The sequence below is a fragment of the Neolamprologus multifasciatus genome, chromosome 5 (genome assembly GCF_963576455.1).
Source record: "Neolamprologus multifasciatus chromosome 5, fNeoMul1.2, whole genome shotgun sequence".
NCBI lineage: Eukaryota > Metazoa > Chordata > Actinopteri > Cichliformes > Cichlidae > Neolamprologus > Neolamprologus multifasciatus.
In genome coordinates this window covers 22,843,239-22,858,862 of record NC_140443.1, presented here as the reverse complement: position 1 = coordinate 22,858,862, position 15,624 = coordinate 22,843,239, and the positions used below count along the sequence as shown (strand labels likewise).

The 15,624-nt window shown below is 39.4% G+C and overlaps 1 protein-coding gene across 2 annotated transcripts; it reads right to left on the bottom strand.

Annotated features, from left to right (window-relative positions):
* Positions 1-126: 126 nt before the first annotated feature.
* LOC146518668 (LIM domain and actin-binding protein 1-like) lies at positions 127-12,845 on the bottom strand. 2 transcript variants are annotated; one of them, XM_085160905.1, is made up of 10 exons: positions 12,719-12,845; positions 9,890-10,032; positions 8,907-8,952; positions 4,916-5,332; positions 3,254-3,308; positions 3,063-3,151; positions 2,090-2,168; positions 1,905-1,936; positions 1,665-1,798; positions 127-1,588 (listed from the first exon to the last, which is right to left on the bottom strand). In XM_085160905.1, exons 2-10 carry the CDS (start codon positions 10,009-10,011, stop codon positions 511-513), a joined length of 2,052 nt encoding a protein of 683 aa, XP_085017031.1. In that variant the 5' UTR covers positions 10,012-10,032; positions 12,719-12,845; the 3' UTR covers positions 127-510. The 2 variants fall into 2 exon arrangements, with proteins under 2 accessions (XP_085017031.1, XP_085017032.1); XM_085160906.1 differs by lacking the exons at positions 8,907-8,952; positions 9,890-10,032; positions 12,719-12,845 and adding an exon at positions 8,366-8,892.
* Positions 12,846-15,624: the final 2,779 nt, after the last annotated feature.

Genomic DNA, 15,624 nt, shown 5'->3' with positions numbered 1-15,624 from the left:
TAAAACCTAAACTATAATATCTGTGCTTTCTGACATCTTAGCAGTGCAGATATTTAGACTGTTTCTTGCACGTTATGACTGTTTGGCTGCATGCAGTCTGGTACTCCCTGTAGTTAAAGAGTACTATTAAATGCCACATAAATTATAATAGATTGTGGATACACCTCCTGCACATAATATGCTGCTCACGCTGCACATAATGACCACAGTCAATGATTCAATTTAACAGAGGCCAGCCTTCCAGTATTATCATCAGTCATAAACAAGATACATCAGATATGTTTAAACTATATAATGAAAATAAGTATGCGAAACAAAATTTTGCATTTTAAGTTATTAACTGTTAACATAAGGCAGTATTCAATATATAAATATGCATGAATGCGCATACTCTATTACACACTTTTGCATCACTATAAAATCTGGCAAAGCTAAAATTATAATCTACGTATAAACTGAGAATATACGGCTTTAAGGTGTAAGGAAGTGACAGTAAAATTGTCAGGTACTCTATGACTCAGTGTCCTCCTCCTCTTCATAACAGCGGTTCTTCTTGATTATATCCTCTGCACTCAGATCCTCTGCATCACTTCCTTCTTTGTCCTCTTCCCAGAAGCCCACATCCTGGGAAGTGCGGTTCTGGTTTGGCTTTGATGGTGGAGAAAGGTTGATTGGCATCTCAGGAGATGAGCTTCTCAAAGAGCCCTCATCCCCAGCCGCCTTGTCTCCTTTTGTATTTCTTTTTACTCCTTCATCTCTTTCTTTCTTTTTCTCAACCTGACTCGCCACGTCCCCCTCAGAGATGGTCTCTTTATCTTCACTTTGCATGTGAAACATCTTCTTCTCTTTCTTTTCCTGCTTTTTCTCCTGCTGGACTTCTGGCTTATTTTCCTTGGTTGATTCTTCAGAAGATGTTTTTTCCTCAAAAGATGCTCTCCATTCCTGCAGAGATTTGAGATGGCGACGAGGCTCGCGAGGACCTGCGGGGTTTGTGGACTTGGGTTTGGCTGCTATTGTAAAAGGCCGAATCCGCTCCTTAAGAGAAGTGCTCCTCCTCAGGCTCTTCAATTCAGCGCGCTCTGAGCTCTGGAAAGTTGAAGGCGCTTCATCATCTGGAGGCCACTTGGCTCGCCAGGGTCGGCTTGAACCAATGTCCTCTGTGACTGGACTAAGGGATTCTGTGCCGGTGTGCTGCTCACCCGTCCGGGGAGGCCAGTCGATCTTCAGTTTGCGTTTCTCAGTTGGCTTTTCTGACTGAGCTTTCTCATCAGAGCTCACATTTGTCTGCTTGCGACTCTGCTTTTCCAGTAAGGCGGTCAGATCTGTAACCTTAACCTGTGGAGACATTTCCCCATCTGGGACTGGCTGCATGTCTGAGGCACTCTCAGCTGGACTATTCACTGTTGCAGTTTTCTCTTCTTTTTGCTTCACCGCTTCAACATCTTCATCTCCGTCAACTCGCGGCTCCCACATCTCCTTATGAGGCCGATGACCAAAGCCTTCATCATAGTTGCCTTTGGCTTTGAAGAACTGGTTAAAATGGGCCTTGCAGTAGATGTTTCCATGCAGAGAAGCATAATTTGCAAGACTATAAAACAGACAGGAATATTTACATGAGAGGAGATTATGATATAGAAGTGGAAGCATGTGGTGTGAATGCTTACCTAAGCTTTGTGCTGCAATGAATACAGCAGAAGCAGCTTTTGTGATAGACATGCTGATGGGCCACAAGTCTCTCTAGTGGATACACTTGCTTCGTACAAGCAATGCACGTCTCCCTCTCTGGTGGGCGAAACTTCTAAAAACATAAATAGTGTCAGCTTTATTGACAATTAACACCGGCTGATTTTTTTTTTTTTAAGTTAATGATATGTGCATGTCTACTGTTCGCTGTGATGACTCACCCGCGGTGATTTTGGTTGCTCCGTGCTGTCCCCTAAAACAGAAAAAACATAAACAAGCTCAGTTGCTGCTCAATTATTAAGACTGGTAAAACAGACTAGTAGCACTAGTGTTTTAAATAAAAATATGTACAGTAAAAATGAAATTTGCACATGACTGTATCCTCCAAGTATCCTTTAAGACCAACCATTGCATTCAGGCACAGGCGTTACTTTCTCATTTTCAGATGCAGATGCTTTTGGAGCAGATGACTGTGGGGCCGAAACCTGGAGGAAAAAGAGAGAAGAAGAGAGAAACATTGATTGTTATATAATAAACAATGAGATGTTCACCTGTTTCTGGTACAGAAAGGTAAACATCTCAGAGAAGCATGAGTTACAAAAGCAAGGTAGAACAAATGGTCTGTGGTGAATGATAAAATTCATTTTCTGTGTGGGAAAGATTAGATGAGTTGCTGGCAATAACAGCACCTGGATGTATTTATGCATGTAAACATGGCCACGATGACCTGCTGAAGTACAAACTGAGCAGAGACTGGAGAAATGTTGCATGGTCTCTATTTCTGCTGGAGCATTCAGATGGTAGGGTAAACAACATAAAAGCATGGATCAAGCCTGCCTTGTATAAACAGCTCAGGCTGGTGGTGGTGGTGTAATGTTGTGGGGGGTATTTTCTTGGGAAACCTTGGGCTCCTTAATACTAAGGGAGCATCATTAAAACACCACAGCACCTGAGTAGTGTTACTAACAATGGCCATGCCTTTATAACCACAGTGTACCCATCTTCTGACGGCTGCAGTATAACACTCCATGTAACAAAACTCAATCTCAAACTGGTTTCTTGAACATGACAATGAGCTCATATATCCACACAGTTAATATCCTGTCATGTCAACATGGACCAAAAATCTCAGAGGAACTTTTCAGGCAGCTTGTTGTCACTAAGAAATAATGCAGCTCTGAAAGCGAAAGGGGCTCGAACTCAGTACGGGTAAGATGTAACTAACATATGTAATGAATAATGTTGGACTTTGATTGTTGTTTTGATCACTTTGAATCATGTTCATTAAAATTCTCTTAAAACCTCCAAAATACCAGGTAATCTTTTAATTACTGGGATTTTCAGTGTTTTTGTTGTGAACCTCTATTACATGAACTCACAGAATGTGTCTGTTCTTGTTTAGCAACAGCAAACTGGTACTTGGCCATCTTTTCCTTCAGAGATGATGATCGCCTCAGCACAGGGCGACCTGAAGCAGAAGAGAGGATCAAATTAAGTGCCTTGCCTGACGTTGTTTTGCATTAAACCCAAATCTTTCTGCATTTCATTAATGCTACTGATATTTGCTTACTGCTTGGCTGCTCCACGTCATCTGATGAAGTACTGCGAAGTGCTGCTCTGCCACCCTGGAAGAATAAAACAACTGATAGGTTCTGAAGATCAGTTTATGAAGGTGAAGTTATGAACTATTAAGCATAAATTTGTTTTCTGCTCCTCCCCTGCCTTTAATTGTGGCCTAAATCAGTTCATTTATCTTTTTATTCATAGCATTGTCACTGGCAAGTGGTCAATAGTCACACTGCTTGTAGGACTGGATCAAACCCAAACAAGCTGCAAGTTTTGAGCAGCAGATATTGAACTCAGCAGTAAAAAATGCACAAAATCAAGCTGATGTGCTTTCCAGGCATCCAGTGAATACCTGGCAGTAACCAGAGCGGTATCTGCAGAGACAGCCATGCAGCATTTGGTTGAAAAGAACCAAACACACGTTTGCAAGTGGGCAAAGAACCAAAATTATTCCACTCTACTTTACTAAAGAGTGAGCTCTGTGCGTTTGTCTGCCAATATGCCTGTTTTACTCAAACAAATGAGAAAACCACACAGTTTCTCGCACCACCTATCCTTTACACACATGAACTGGTTTGGACCAATTAAAATAGCCCATTTCTACAGACTGCTTCACTGGAACTTTGGAGTCCTGTTGTCTCGCAGACCGCCCCTGCCATGCAAATCAAACACCGACTAGAGCATTAAAATATTGGAAGCTGCCGCCAGACAGGGGCAAAGAGTGCACTGCACTATATTTGATTATAAGGTTACATAACCATTTCAGTTATAAAGGCTCCAGTCTAATTTTTAAATGTTAGTAATATAAATTTCACTTGTTCTTTACTAGCAGTGAAAAACACTACAACTTAGTTCATTTTATTTTATAGGTTGTTTCCTGACTGCAGTACATGGTGTATACAGAGCTGCACAAGAAAATACAATAAAAAAATTAAATATGATTCCCAGGACTGGGAAAATCCCAGTAGAGCAGGGTACACACTGCAGCTAATAAAAAGTGAGATAAAGACAACTGCTCCTCAAAAGGGATCCTGTGAGGAATGAGACGGCCCCAGGTCAAGAATGCTTCTGCATTCCTCTGTTACAGAAGATAAAGAGTGGCATACATGTTGTTTTGGGCTGAATGAATGAAAGATAGAGATGAGTGGGTGGTGCTGGGGAGAACAAGGGTAAATTCACACAGACAAGCGCTCCTTCAGAAAACAGAAGAAACTGGGTAAAAATGGGTAATGCATTTAAAACAATGTAAATATGAAGGATGTTGAAAATCTGCAGAAACTACACTAAGCACTGAGTACTTCTGCACGTACAGGACGGTCACAGGTTTTTATCAATCATTAATATGTGACTCAGAGCTTCTTATCTCTGTTTATGAACTACGAGTCACTAGTATACTGTTGGACAGAGATTGTTGCAGCAAAGCAATTAGCATGTAAGATTGTTTTAAATGTGCTAATTAACTATGGTCACGAAGGCAACATGGAGCTCACTACATGTGGGAAACATTGTGCCATCAGTCTTTTTTCTAATATTGCACAAGACTGGTCTGACTCAGCATTATGGTTACAATTATTTTACCCAAAAGTACTAAATCCTTACCCTCAGATCCTCATGGTGGGGATACAGTGACCACAGCTACAGGGATATCTAAACCAAAATATTTTACCTTTTCCGTGGGCTTTTCTCCTTTCTCAAACTTCATCTTTAGGTTGTTCAAAGGCACTCTGGGCTTTTCATAAGAGGCACACGGGCTGGTTGGAACGTGCTGGTCAAGCTTTTCATTCATCATCTCTTCCTTCTCCATCCCTCTCTGGTCTTCAATCTCTGGAGCTGCTGAGGCCTGCTGAACACTATTGGCTGTGTGGTGACCTCCCTGATCTGTCAGTGGGCCAGGACTCTTTACCGGAGGCTCAGTAACAGAAGGAGGCCTGTTCAAGGTACGAGGCCTGTGGCGTGAGATGGGCTGGTGTGGAGGTGGAACCGAAGAAGGCTTGTCCTGATCACCGGTTCCTCCTTGCTCCCAGCGCTTCTTCAGAACACTGAGGTTGCCAGATCGCAGGGCTACTGTTCCGCTGTCAAAAGACTGCAAGAAAGAAAAGAAATTTTTTTAATGTTGAGCATTTTAAGCTAAACTATACACGCATACACTATTAGGACATACAGCTTTATCCACAGTCCCATATAATGGAATAAAGGAAATGCCTGAGTCTGAACTTGGCTTCACCCAAGGATTAGGTGAACAGCTGTTCAAAGTTGGTCCAGGAAATAAATATTATGCTGTAGCTGCTGAATTTTAACAGCTGGCTCAAGATGGAGATATCTGAGACAGATCCTTCAGTTGCATTCCTTTCCACATGACAATTTCTACCTTACCCAAAGACACTGACAGCAACTCTTTTCACTACTTATCTGCTGCCACCAGTGACAGGAAGACAGCAGCAAGCAGAATGGCACAATAATAGAAGGCATGAACTTCCTGAATTATGAAAGTGTTGGAAAAAAAGAGGATGTGAGAATGGTAAGAAATCAACTTGTAACATGAACTTTTCTATCAAAGCTTCCTGTGTGAACATTTAAACAAGTTATGCTATTACTCAATTAAATTAAACTTAATTAAATCTCCTTGAATAAAAGAAACCAAAGTAGAGATTACAAGTGAATGAAAACCAAACCAAAAACACCCCGCCAAAACCCCATCCACTACTAGACACCACTACCTCGGACATAGTGAATAAAATGAATCTGGTACATCTGAAAAAGAGTTGCATTAACATTCGGACAGACAAAAGAAGAAATCTGTAAAAAAAAAAAGCAGGGACAAAATAACAAAGGCACAATGACAGTCTTTGTCAGGCAAGACCACAAGGAATATAAATAACTGAAAAGTAATGGAGCTGGCCCTTGATTTTCAAGCCAAAAGGAAGAAAGTAAACCTTGAATGCGATGAAATGGCCGAACGAGGTGTAACCACAACTAGACAGCAAAAGATGTGGGAGTCCTTTGATTGGTCCTCTACAGGTCACAGTGCTGACAGATAGTGGGAGGCAGAGCCCTCCCGGATGCTAGCAGCAAGACAAGATCTACTTGTAAGAGCTAGTCCAGCCCCTTTAACAGCAGGAAAGTGAAAGAGAGAGAGTCAGAATACCCAGGAAACCAGAGCAGGAAATGATTCAAACAGGGAAAAGTTAACTCTTTGTTAACTGTGACGACTTGGACAGCCTTTCAATCCCAAATTACATTATCAAGATAATGTGACTCAAAACTGTATCTATGGGATTTATGATACCAGACCAAATAATACAAGTCTTAGGATAAAGACAAAATTTAAAAACATGGACACAGACATTAAAATAAATAGTTATTAGAAAACAGCAATGGTTGTACCAGAATTATTCATCAACAAATTCTTAGTAAAAAATGAAAATAGCTTAACAATGAATTGTGATGTTGTGGTGGAACATTTTTGTCATACTTTTCATATCATACTGGAGACTGTGTACATTTTAGGAGTTTTGAGATTCATTGGTAGTACTCAATGGAGACTTAATGGAAAATTAGTTTTTTTTTAACACAGGCAGTAATTATATACCGCTGAACAGGTTTTTTAAGTGTTAAATGCTTGACATGTAAGAATTTACATCAGTCTGAACATAGACACCCTATTTATACTATATTTATACTATAAATAAATATAATAAATATCACAACATTAAATGTCATGATTCAAACTGGAACTCACTCATACTCGTAGACTCACTGGATTAAAATAGTTTTTTTATTTCCCCTCTGCCATGATGAATCACAGTATCAGAGCTCCACAAATTAAAGGGTTTTTTATGGCCGCTGTGGATGAACTTCAACCAGGTTCAAGCTACTCAGAGCTGCCTCGGCTAATTATCCAGCTGCTCTGGAACTGGAACTACACTTCAAAAGTTCAGATTAAAGATTCATGTTTTGTTAAACCTGCTTTCTCCCATCAGAACACTGTCAGAAGAACCACATCACAGAGTATTACAAAATTGCCTTGATGGCCACTGATTTCTGAATTTAAAGGTACTTGCCGAATATTTTGCACTAATTATAGCATAGTATTAAACTAGCTGAGACTGCAAGACCCTATACCCAGTGCATTTCTTTTTTCTTCCCTAGTTTTTTCTGCTTAATACTGCTTAAGCTACAAGGACTGTGTAGAGTTATCAGAACAACTGAATTTGACTCACTTCATCAATATTTTGAGAACAGCTACACCATCAGATACCACAAAGACCCTTTTGACAGGCTTTGTTTGCAGATTCCCTGGTTGCAGGAGGAAAATACATGTTGGATAGATGATCCTGCCAAGCAATAATCCCCCTCACACAACAAATTACAACATATAAAATATAAGAATAAGTTGCTCTCATACTGAATTGTTACATCACAAAAAAGGATAAAAACTGTGAGGAAAAAAATAGATTTTTCAGTTTCTTATTGTAACCATTTGTTGTTGAATCTGTGAATATTAACATAATGTCACATCGTTTACTCTTTGCAGTTTAATCGTTTGGTCCCTCATAACTATGCAACAAAATTGTTATCAATTTTTAATGTAATTTATCTGACAGATTATTCATTTCCCCCTTCCCCCACCTCAAGCACACACACACACACACACACACACACACACACACACACACACACACACACACACACACACACACACACACACACACACACAGACAGCCAGATGGCGTTTTTACGCTGCTCATTCAAACTTGTCTCAGACACACGTGGAGATGACTATTATCCTCAGATACTGTAACTAGACCTTTGTGGTACATGAGCTGTACACCTACCTCATAGACATACAAGTAAACCAGAATGATTCAGTCTAAAGCATAAGTTAGAGAAAACAGTGGTTAATCCAACTATTTACACTAGCAGTGTTTTCATTACAGTTACGTTACAACAAAATAACACAGGGTAGTGTCTGTCTAATGCAGTCACATCATGTTTCTATGGAAGAGGAAGAAAGGCTGATGTCATCCTCATTCATATCATTAAAAATAGAAAAAAGAAGCTAACTACCCTTACTGGTAAACAATAACGATATTATACACAACCATGGCTACAATACCTCATATTTCTTCATAGTATTAGCTGGTGGGTTATTGGTTTAATCCCAGTCCAGGTTTTTGCCAGTCTTTCTGACAAGGCAGCTAACCTACAGTTGGAAACATTGCACGGGGATTACACTAAAGTAGGATTATGGGCTTGATAGCCTGCCCATCGCAACAAGTGGCCAATGAGATGTAAGCCAGGACAAGACATTTGGCCCAGACAGTGTGTTGGCATGGTGAGTGTGTGTGTTTGCATGTGCACTCTTCATACTGTAATTAGTTGAACACCATTACTAGGGGATGCTGAGCAAATGAAGCAGGACGTGCTGCATAGAAAAACATCATTTAATCATGCCGTTCATTATGACAGGATTATCAGAATGCTATAAACAAGACGTGATAATCTTTATGTGAGAACTCTTTCTATTTTTTCATGTATTAAATTCAGGAACAGCTGCACAAAACTATTTAACTCATGGTAAAATAGAAATTACTCTAAACTGATGTCACTGGAAAATGAAATGTTGCTACTATCCATCTGTTCAGAGAAGTACTTACTCCTTTTTTCTTTTCTGCACTCAAATCTTCAGCAGCTTTCTGGTACCTGAGAGAGAAAGAAACAACACTGACATCTAGTGATTCAAAACAATAACAAGCAGATACACTTAATTTTCTAAAAGGCCCATTTGTTCCTTCAAGAACCTTGTGAGATGTAGAAAATGTAAGCTCAATAAGTGATAGACTTGAATTTAATTTTAATGTTGTTTTTTTTGTCTGATTTTGTTGTGTTTATATAAAGTTAATTTAGTTTATTTTATATTTTTATACCTTTAACAGAAAATATATAGCATTCTTTGTCATTTTTAGCACTGTGTAACACAAACAATAAATCATAAAATATTAAGAGGCCTTATCCATACATCATCAACTAGTTGGTAAGTGCTTTAGATCAGTGATCACTAGTCTTTAACTGCAAAAATGTTTAACATGTAATGCACTCCGCAACAATTAAAGTTTGACTTGAATAGTAGGGGCGATTGTGGCTCAAGAGTTGGGAGTTCGCCTTGTAATCGGAAGGTTGCCGGTTCGAGCCCCGGCTCCGACAGTCTCGATCGTTGTGTCCTTGGGCAAGACACTTCACCCGTTGCCTACTGGTGGTGGTAAGAGGGCCCGGTGGCGCCAGTGTCCGGCAGCCTCGCCTCTGTCAGTGCGCCCAGGGTGGCTGTGGCTACAATGTAACTTGCCGTCACCAGTGTGTGAATGGGTGGATGACTGGATGTGTAAAGCGCTTTGGGGTCCTTAGGGACTAGTAAAGCCATTTACCATTTAAAACTCAAATATAAGTCATTTTAGTCCCAATTATTTTTGATATATTACACACAAAATACTGAAATTGTGACTGAGATCAAGAGACCACAAGAGCAAATCACATAGGTCTATAGTAGGCTGTTGTCTACGTAGATTCAGTTTTCAGTACATAAGTGTATATTTAAGCTTTTACTATTAGGGTCATTTTAAAAGTACAAGCAAGTGTTACTCACTTGGAGAAGCGCTCTGCAATGGCATTGGTTTTCCCTCGGGTGGTGACCAGAGACAGCTCCTTCGCAGTGATACGCATGGACTGTGCCGCCCAGTTCCTTCGACTGAATGGATTGCTTTCCATGTCGGCCAATTACCCAAATACCTAAAAGAAACAAAACACAAATACTCCTAATGTAAGAAATATGTATTAGAATACAGACTGCATTTCTTAGCTTCTGACACTAATACTCAAAAAAATTTCAGGCATCTCAACCCTACAGTTCATGTATCTGTTTGACGCAAAGGCAATATGGTCCCTTGTGTGTTAAGGGATGTCTTTAGTGGGCAACTGACTATTCTGCTGCACTGATTTACTGATGTTTCTGTTGTCTCCTATTTTCTCCATCTTCGGGGGAAAAGTCACAAATAAGAAAAACTATAATTTTTTTAAACAGCAAGGCCAGTCCTCTAGTTCCCTCTATTAGACACTTGAATGAAGAATTCTTGCTTTTCATGGAAATAAAGTGACAGACTCCCTCTTCCTATCTGCATTTGCTATCAGTCCACCAAGTTATCTGACAGCAACACCACTTTCTTGGCATACGCAACCTCTTGAGAAGATTTATGCCAACTTTGCACTTAAAATACATGTGCAGGCCTATGACATGCACTCTGTTAGATATCGGTTCTCACTCCTGACATACATATGACGGAGAACAAGCACATGAAGTGTGGGATGCAAACACACAAGTAAACATGTTCAAACTTGCTCTCCAGCTTGTGCCACTTGATTACAAGACAGCAACACAAACTGATAACAGCAGAGCGTGAGCCCATTGTCCTTACAAAACCAACATTCATAAAGGTCTAACAACCACATTCCCAGCAAACAGAAATGTCTTCTTTGTCATGAATAATGCCCTGACAAACCCATACTTTATTGGTACAGTGTTCCAAGTCAGCAGGGATGGATTAGCTGAATGTTAGCCCATGAAACCCTGGTTTAGTGCTCAGACAGTAGGTTGTAAAGCTATAAATTGGAAATCACTGCACAGTCAGTAATCATTTATCTTCCTAGCTGGACCTTTTCACTCAGGCGTCCCTATTACATCATCATCATAATTGGGACAAGCATAGTGTGAGGACTTTGGACTGAATTTCGCCATAGGACTGACTACATAGACTACATAGTCCAATACAACTGGTGCTCATGAAATCACTTTTGGATAAACGTGATTAAACATGACTGCACATATTACATATTTATAAGATGTATTTCTAGTCAGTTATATATAATTCATTTCATTTACTCTGAGGTTAGTGTTAGAGTTTTTAGGAGAGACACAGATTAACAACAGAATAACTTTTTATGAGGTTCTTACATCTGAGAGGCTATTCGTTACTGCTACAATGTTTAAGCCTGGCAGGAAAGTCAGTTTATCAATTGATTAATTGTATATTTTGCTGTAGCCAGTTACTGCAGTCCATACCTGCATGCACTGCGATTGAAAGGTAGGGACACACCCTAGACAAGCTACCAATCTGCCACAAGGATAATACAGGCCATTTCAGTTTAAAGTTGCCTATCCGCTCTTTTGCATATCCTTAAACACTACACGCCCGAAGAAACCAAAGAAAACACAAAGGACGTCTACGATTCAAAAGCAAACACAAATCCCTACTATTAGAAAGAGAGATTTTCTACATGTAGGTGTTCATCCGCTCATCGACAGGCAGCAAAAATTGTACACTAATACAAAGGAAAGAATGAAATGCTTCATAGGTATGCAAAACAAACGCTCAGAATTCTGACTTCCTGTTTAGCAACCTTATGTGGAAACCTGAAAGGGGAAAAAAATACATTTACTGTTTAAGCACTTAATAAAACATAATGCAAGTCAGTTTAATGGCTTTTTAGTATGACAACAAATAATCTAATCTTTCAAAAACTGTCACGCTGTCATCTCTGGATTATATTATTAACTCTTAGCTGTCCTTTTCCAAGTGATCCACAATTCTGACAATTACTATTTGTGTTACTTGTGCAGGTTTTCAACAGGAACATCGACTATATCAGAGGTAATTTGGATAATACATCTTAAACAAAGCCTGAAAAGAACTGAAGCTAAGATTTGGTGTGTGCGCTGTGATAAAAATACAGAAATTAGAATCTTTATAAATTTATCAAAAACCCGTTTATATACTGACCTTTATCCCTTATTTAAAGTAAAGTTCTCCGTGACAACAAGTAACCACAACACATTAACAACTAAGGAGGAGTGCGCATTGTTTGACACATTAATGAGCTATGATGCAACTATTCTTAAAACCAAAACCACAAAATCAGCTGTTCAGACGAAAATAACCGAGTCTAAAGTGAAGACTCAGCACAGAGGCGAGCAACAGACGCGACATTAAGAACAACAGCCCTGTACAGGGGGCATCGCGTCTTTTTGAATTTTAAAAAAAAAACTTTCATTACAGGTGCAACAGTAAGATGGTGGTTATAACTGCGAGCTAATGTAGTTAGCCTATAGACCTACACTTTAAAGATTTAAACGCTCAAAATTTTATTCAAAGTAAGTTTCACTTAAGTTTTACACGAAAGAGCTCAGTGACTACGCTTAAGAGTACAAGCTTAGCTGCCGGGCTGGTTTGGAATTTTCCCTGGAAGACAGCGAGGAGGAGGAGGAAGAAGTATGTGCACGTGCTTGACAATAAAATTCAAAATCTCGACCTAAACAGTCACCGGCTGCCTCAGTGTTTTCAAAATAGGCGTTATTATTTTGATAGTAGCTACAACGTACATTAAACCCCGTTTTATGCTATTATTTTAGGTTTCGCCTTACCTGTGCGAACTTCCGTTGAGTCACTTCTTTTTTTTTTGTGAAACCTGTGTGACACCTGACACTGCTGCCGCCACTGCGTCACCGCCCGGTGTGGCTCGAGCAGAAAGGTGCAGTGGGAGTACGCGAGACAAACGTCACGTGATTTTATGCGCCAATGACCTTAGGTGTTAAATTACTCCTACCTGGTATGTTTGCGTTTGTGCTTGCTTGCAGGGTGAGCTGTTGTTCCCATCTAGAAATTCCAGAGAAAGACCGTTTCTGGCGACGGGAAAGCTCAGGGAAGAAAAACGTGAAGGAAATAGGTTTGGGGAGTTTCTGTGCTTTGTCTTTTGACAGTTTTCAGCAACTGTTCCTCAACTTGCTAACATAATAGCTTGATTGTTAGTGTAGTACTAGTGTTATAAAAATGCAATGTTTCATCCACAGAATGCAGTAAAATGCTTAAAATAGAAAAAACAGAAGTGAGACATACCATCAGTAATCAAAGTCAAACATAGCATTGTGCCAGCTCAACAACATTACTAAAGCCACTATTTAAGACCTGCCTGTGGAAAATAGCCTATTAAATGTAATGGGTGTCAAAACAGGTTGTGTCAGGGAAGGGACATTGAATGTTTGCATGATATTTGCCTTCTAAATAAGAGCAGCTGGATGAGCTACAAGGAAAGAAGATCACAGCTTTAATTTTTATTTTCCACCATTTTGCTCAAGTGTATGAGTCCTTGAGCAAAGTACTATCTGTTCTCTGTGCCAAGGTTGTTACGGGGAACTGAACTCATCTCAAATGGGGCCAAGTGAAATATTTAAGTTAGTGGCGGTTTTTCAGTTGAATAATTTGTGTTCTCTACCAAAGAAATGCATATTTGCTCACTCTTCTACTAATGAGAAGAATTTTTAGTCAGTTTCGTTATCTAATGAGGATCTGTTGCTATTTTGAAAACATTTAAAAATACATTGCTTGCAACTTAAAAGAAGTAACTGGTATCACATTTTTGTAGTGAAACTATTAGAATTATAACAACACACTTCAAAAGGCTGAGACAGGAGCACACAAGCCTCTTTTCTTTTAAGAACATGGGGGACATATTTATTTAAGTTCTACTTGTTGTTGATTATGTTGTGTCTGTGTTTGGGTTATTTATTGCTTATAAAGTTTTGATTATGTGTTTCTAAACTAAACATTCCCAGTTTAGTTTCACCTTTTTTTTTACAGTTTACTTGGTAGTTTGTTTGTTTGTTTTTTTTGTTTATTTGTTTGGTTAACTCTCGGTCTCTCTGTTTGGTGTTGTCATGTTTTTGTTCCTGTTTTATTTTGTGTGCATGGTGTTTCCCATCTCCCTGATTTCCTCATGTGTCTGTTTAAAGTCTCAGTTTGTCTTAGCTCTCTGTTGTATCATACTGTAATACTATTGTCATGCCTGGGCTGCATTTCTGTTTGTTTTACCAGGACTTTCTGCTGGTGTCTTTGATTACATGCTCTGCCTAAAATTGCCTACCCAATTTCGCTGTGCAAGAAACTGCACAATGACAATAAAAAGCTCTAAGTGTCTAAGTCTAAGTCTCTAAATAAAAGGTCAGACATTTTTTGACAGTATTTGACAGTCTGCATTTTGGGTCCTTTATCCACACAGGTCTGATTTGCAGACAGAATGCACTGTGCATCACACCACCGCAAGTGCCAACAATTGATACATGAGCATCAGAAATTGATCAGACAGCAGTGGAAGAATGTGGCCTGGTCTGATGAATCAAGTGCTCTTCAATCACGTGGATGGCTGAGTGTGTGTGTATTGCTTGCAGTATGGGAAGAAATCAAGCAGGTGCAGCCAGTGTAACCCATATGGAAAAGAAATAGTAAAAACATATATGATTTACTCATGAAAGTGGCCACTTTCTCATTACTTTCATATATTTTTTTAGTAAGTATACAAAATATACAAGTTGTATTATATAATTTTTCAAGGGATCTTATATGTGTTTTCACTCTTGTATGCTTTTCATACAAGTTTCATACAAGACAGATACAAACTTTATAAGATTTATCTTTTCCATATGGGAATGCTTTGGGCAATGCTGGGAAACCTTGGGTCCTGATGTTACTTCGACTCATATACCTACCTAAGCATTACTATAGGCCTGCCTGTTCTCATGAAAGCCCGCCTTTTCATGGGAACGGTATTCCCTGATGGCTGTGGCCTCTGTCAGTGTGATAACACAGCCTGCCACAAAGCAAAAATGGTTCAAGAATGGTTTACGGAGCACAACAACAGGTTTGAGGTGTTGACTTCAAATGTTGACCTCCAGTCCAGCATCTGTGTACAAACAGTTCCCATCCATGGAGGCCGCACCTCGCAACTTACAAGACTTAAGCTTGATTTAGACTTCTGCAGGAAATTTATGTCCTAACTTACATAGTAACCGGAAACTCATTTTATTCCTACAGCGCAACCTTCCACGGCATTGAAGTCATTGTGATATGAATTGACCTGACATGTAGTTAAATTCCTTGGGAGGCGCATGTCAAGTTATGTATAAGGTTGCAGTGTAGGGTTAAAATGGAGTTACAGTTATGACACAAGTTATGATATAGATCTGATGCAAAACTCTAATTCACATGTTAAAATTAAATCTGTTGCTAACATCTTGGTGTCAAATACCATGGCACACCTTTAGGTGTCTAGTGGAGCCAATGCCTAGATGAGTTAGGGCTGTTTTATCAGCAAAAAGGGGGACCAAGACAATATATGGCAGGTGGTCATAATGGCCTGATCGGTGTATAAACTGATGTCTTCTACCTGTGATGTAAGGTAATTCAATTACATTTATATATTTCTATTTTTATATGGCATCAGTTCACAACAACTGCCTCAGTGTGCTTTACATTGTAAGGTAAAAACCCTACAGCA

Coding starts and splice junctions, on each gene's coding strand:
- LOC146518668 (XM_085160905.1), bottom strand. CDS start 10,011: ATGGAAAGCAATCCATTCAGTCGAAGGAACTGGGCGGCACAGTCCATG. Junction 5,333..8,906: donor GTGCAGAAAAGAAAAAAGGA/GTAAGTACTTCT, acceptor TCTTTCTTGCAG/TCTTTTGACAGCGGAACAGT. Junction 3,309..4,915: donor GAGAAAAGCCCACGGAAAAG/GTAAAATATTTT, acceptor TTATTCTTCCAG/GGTGGCAGAGCAGCACTTCG.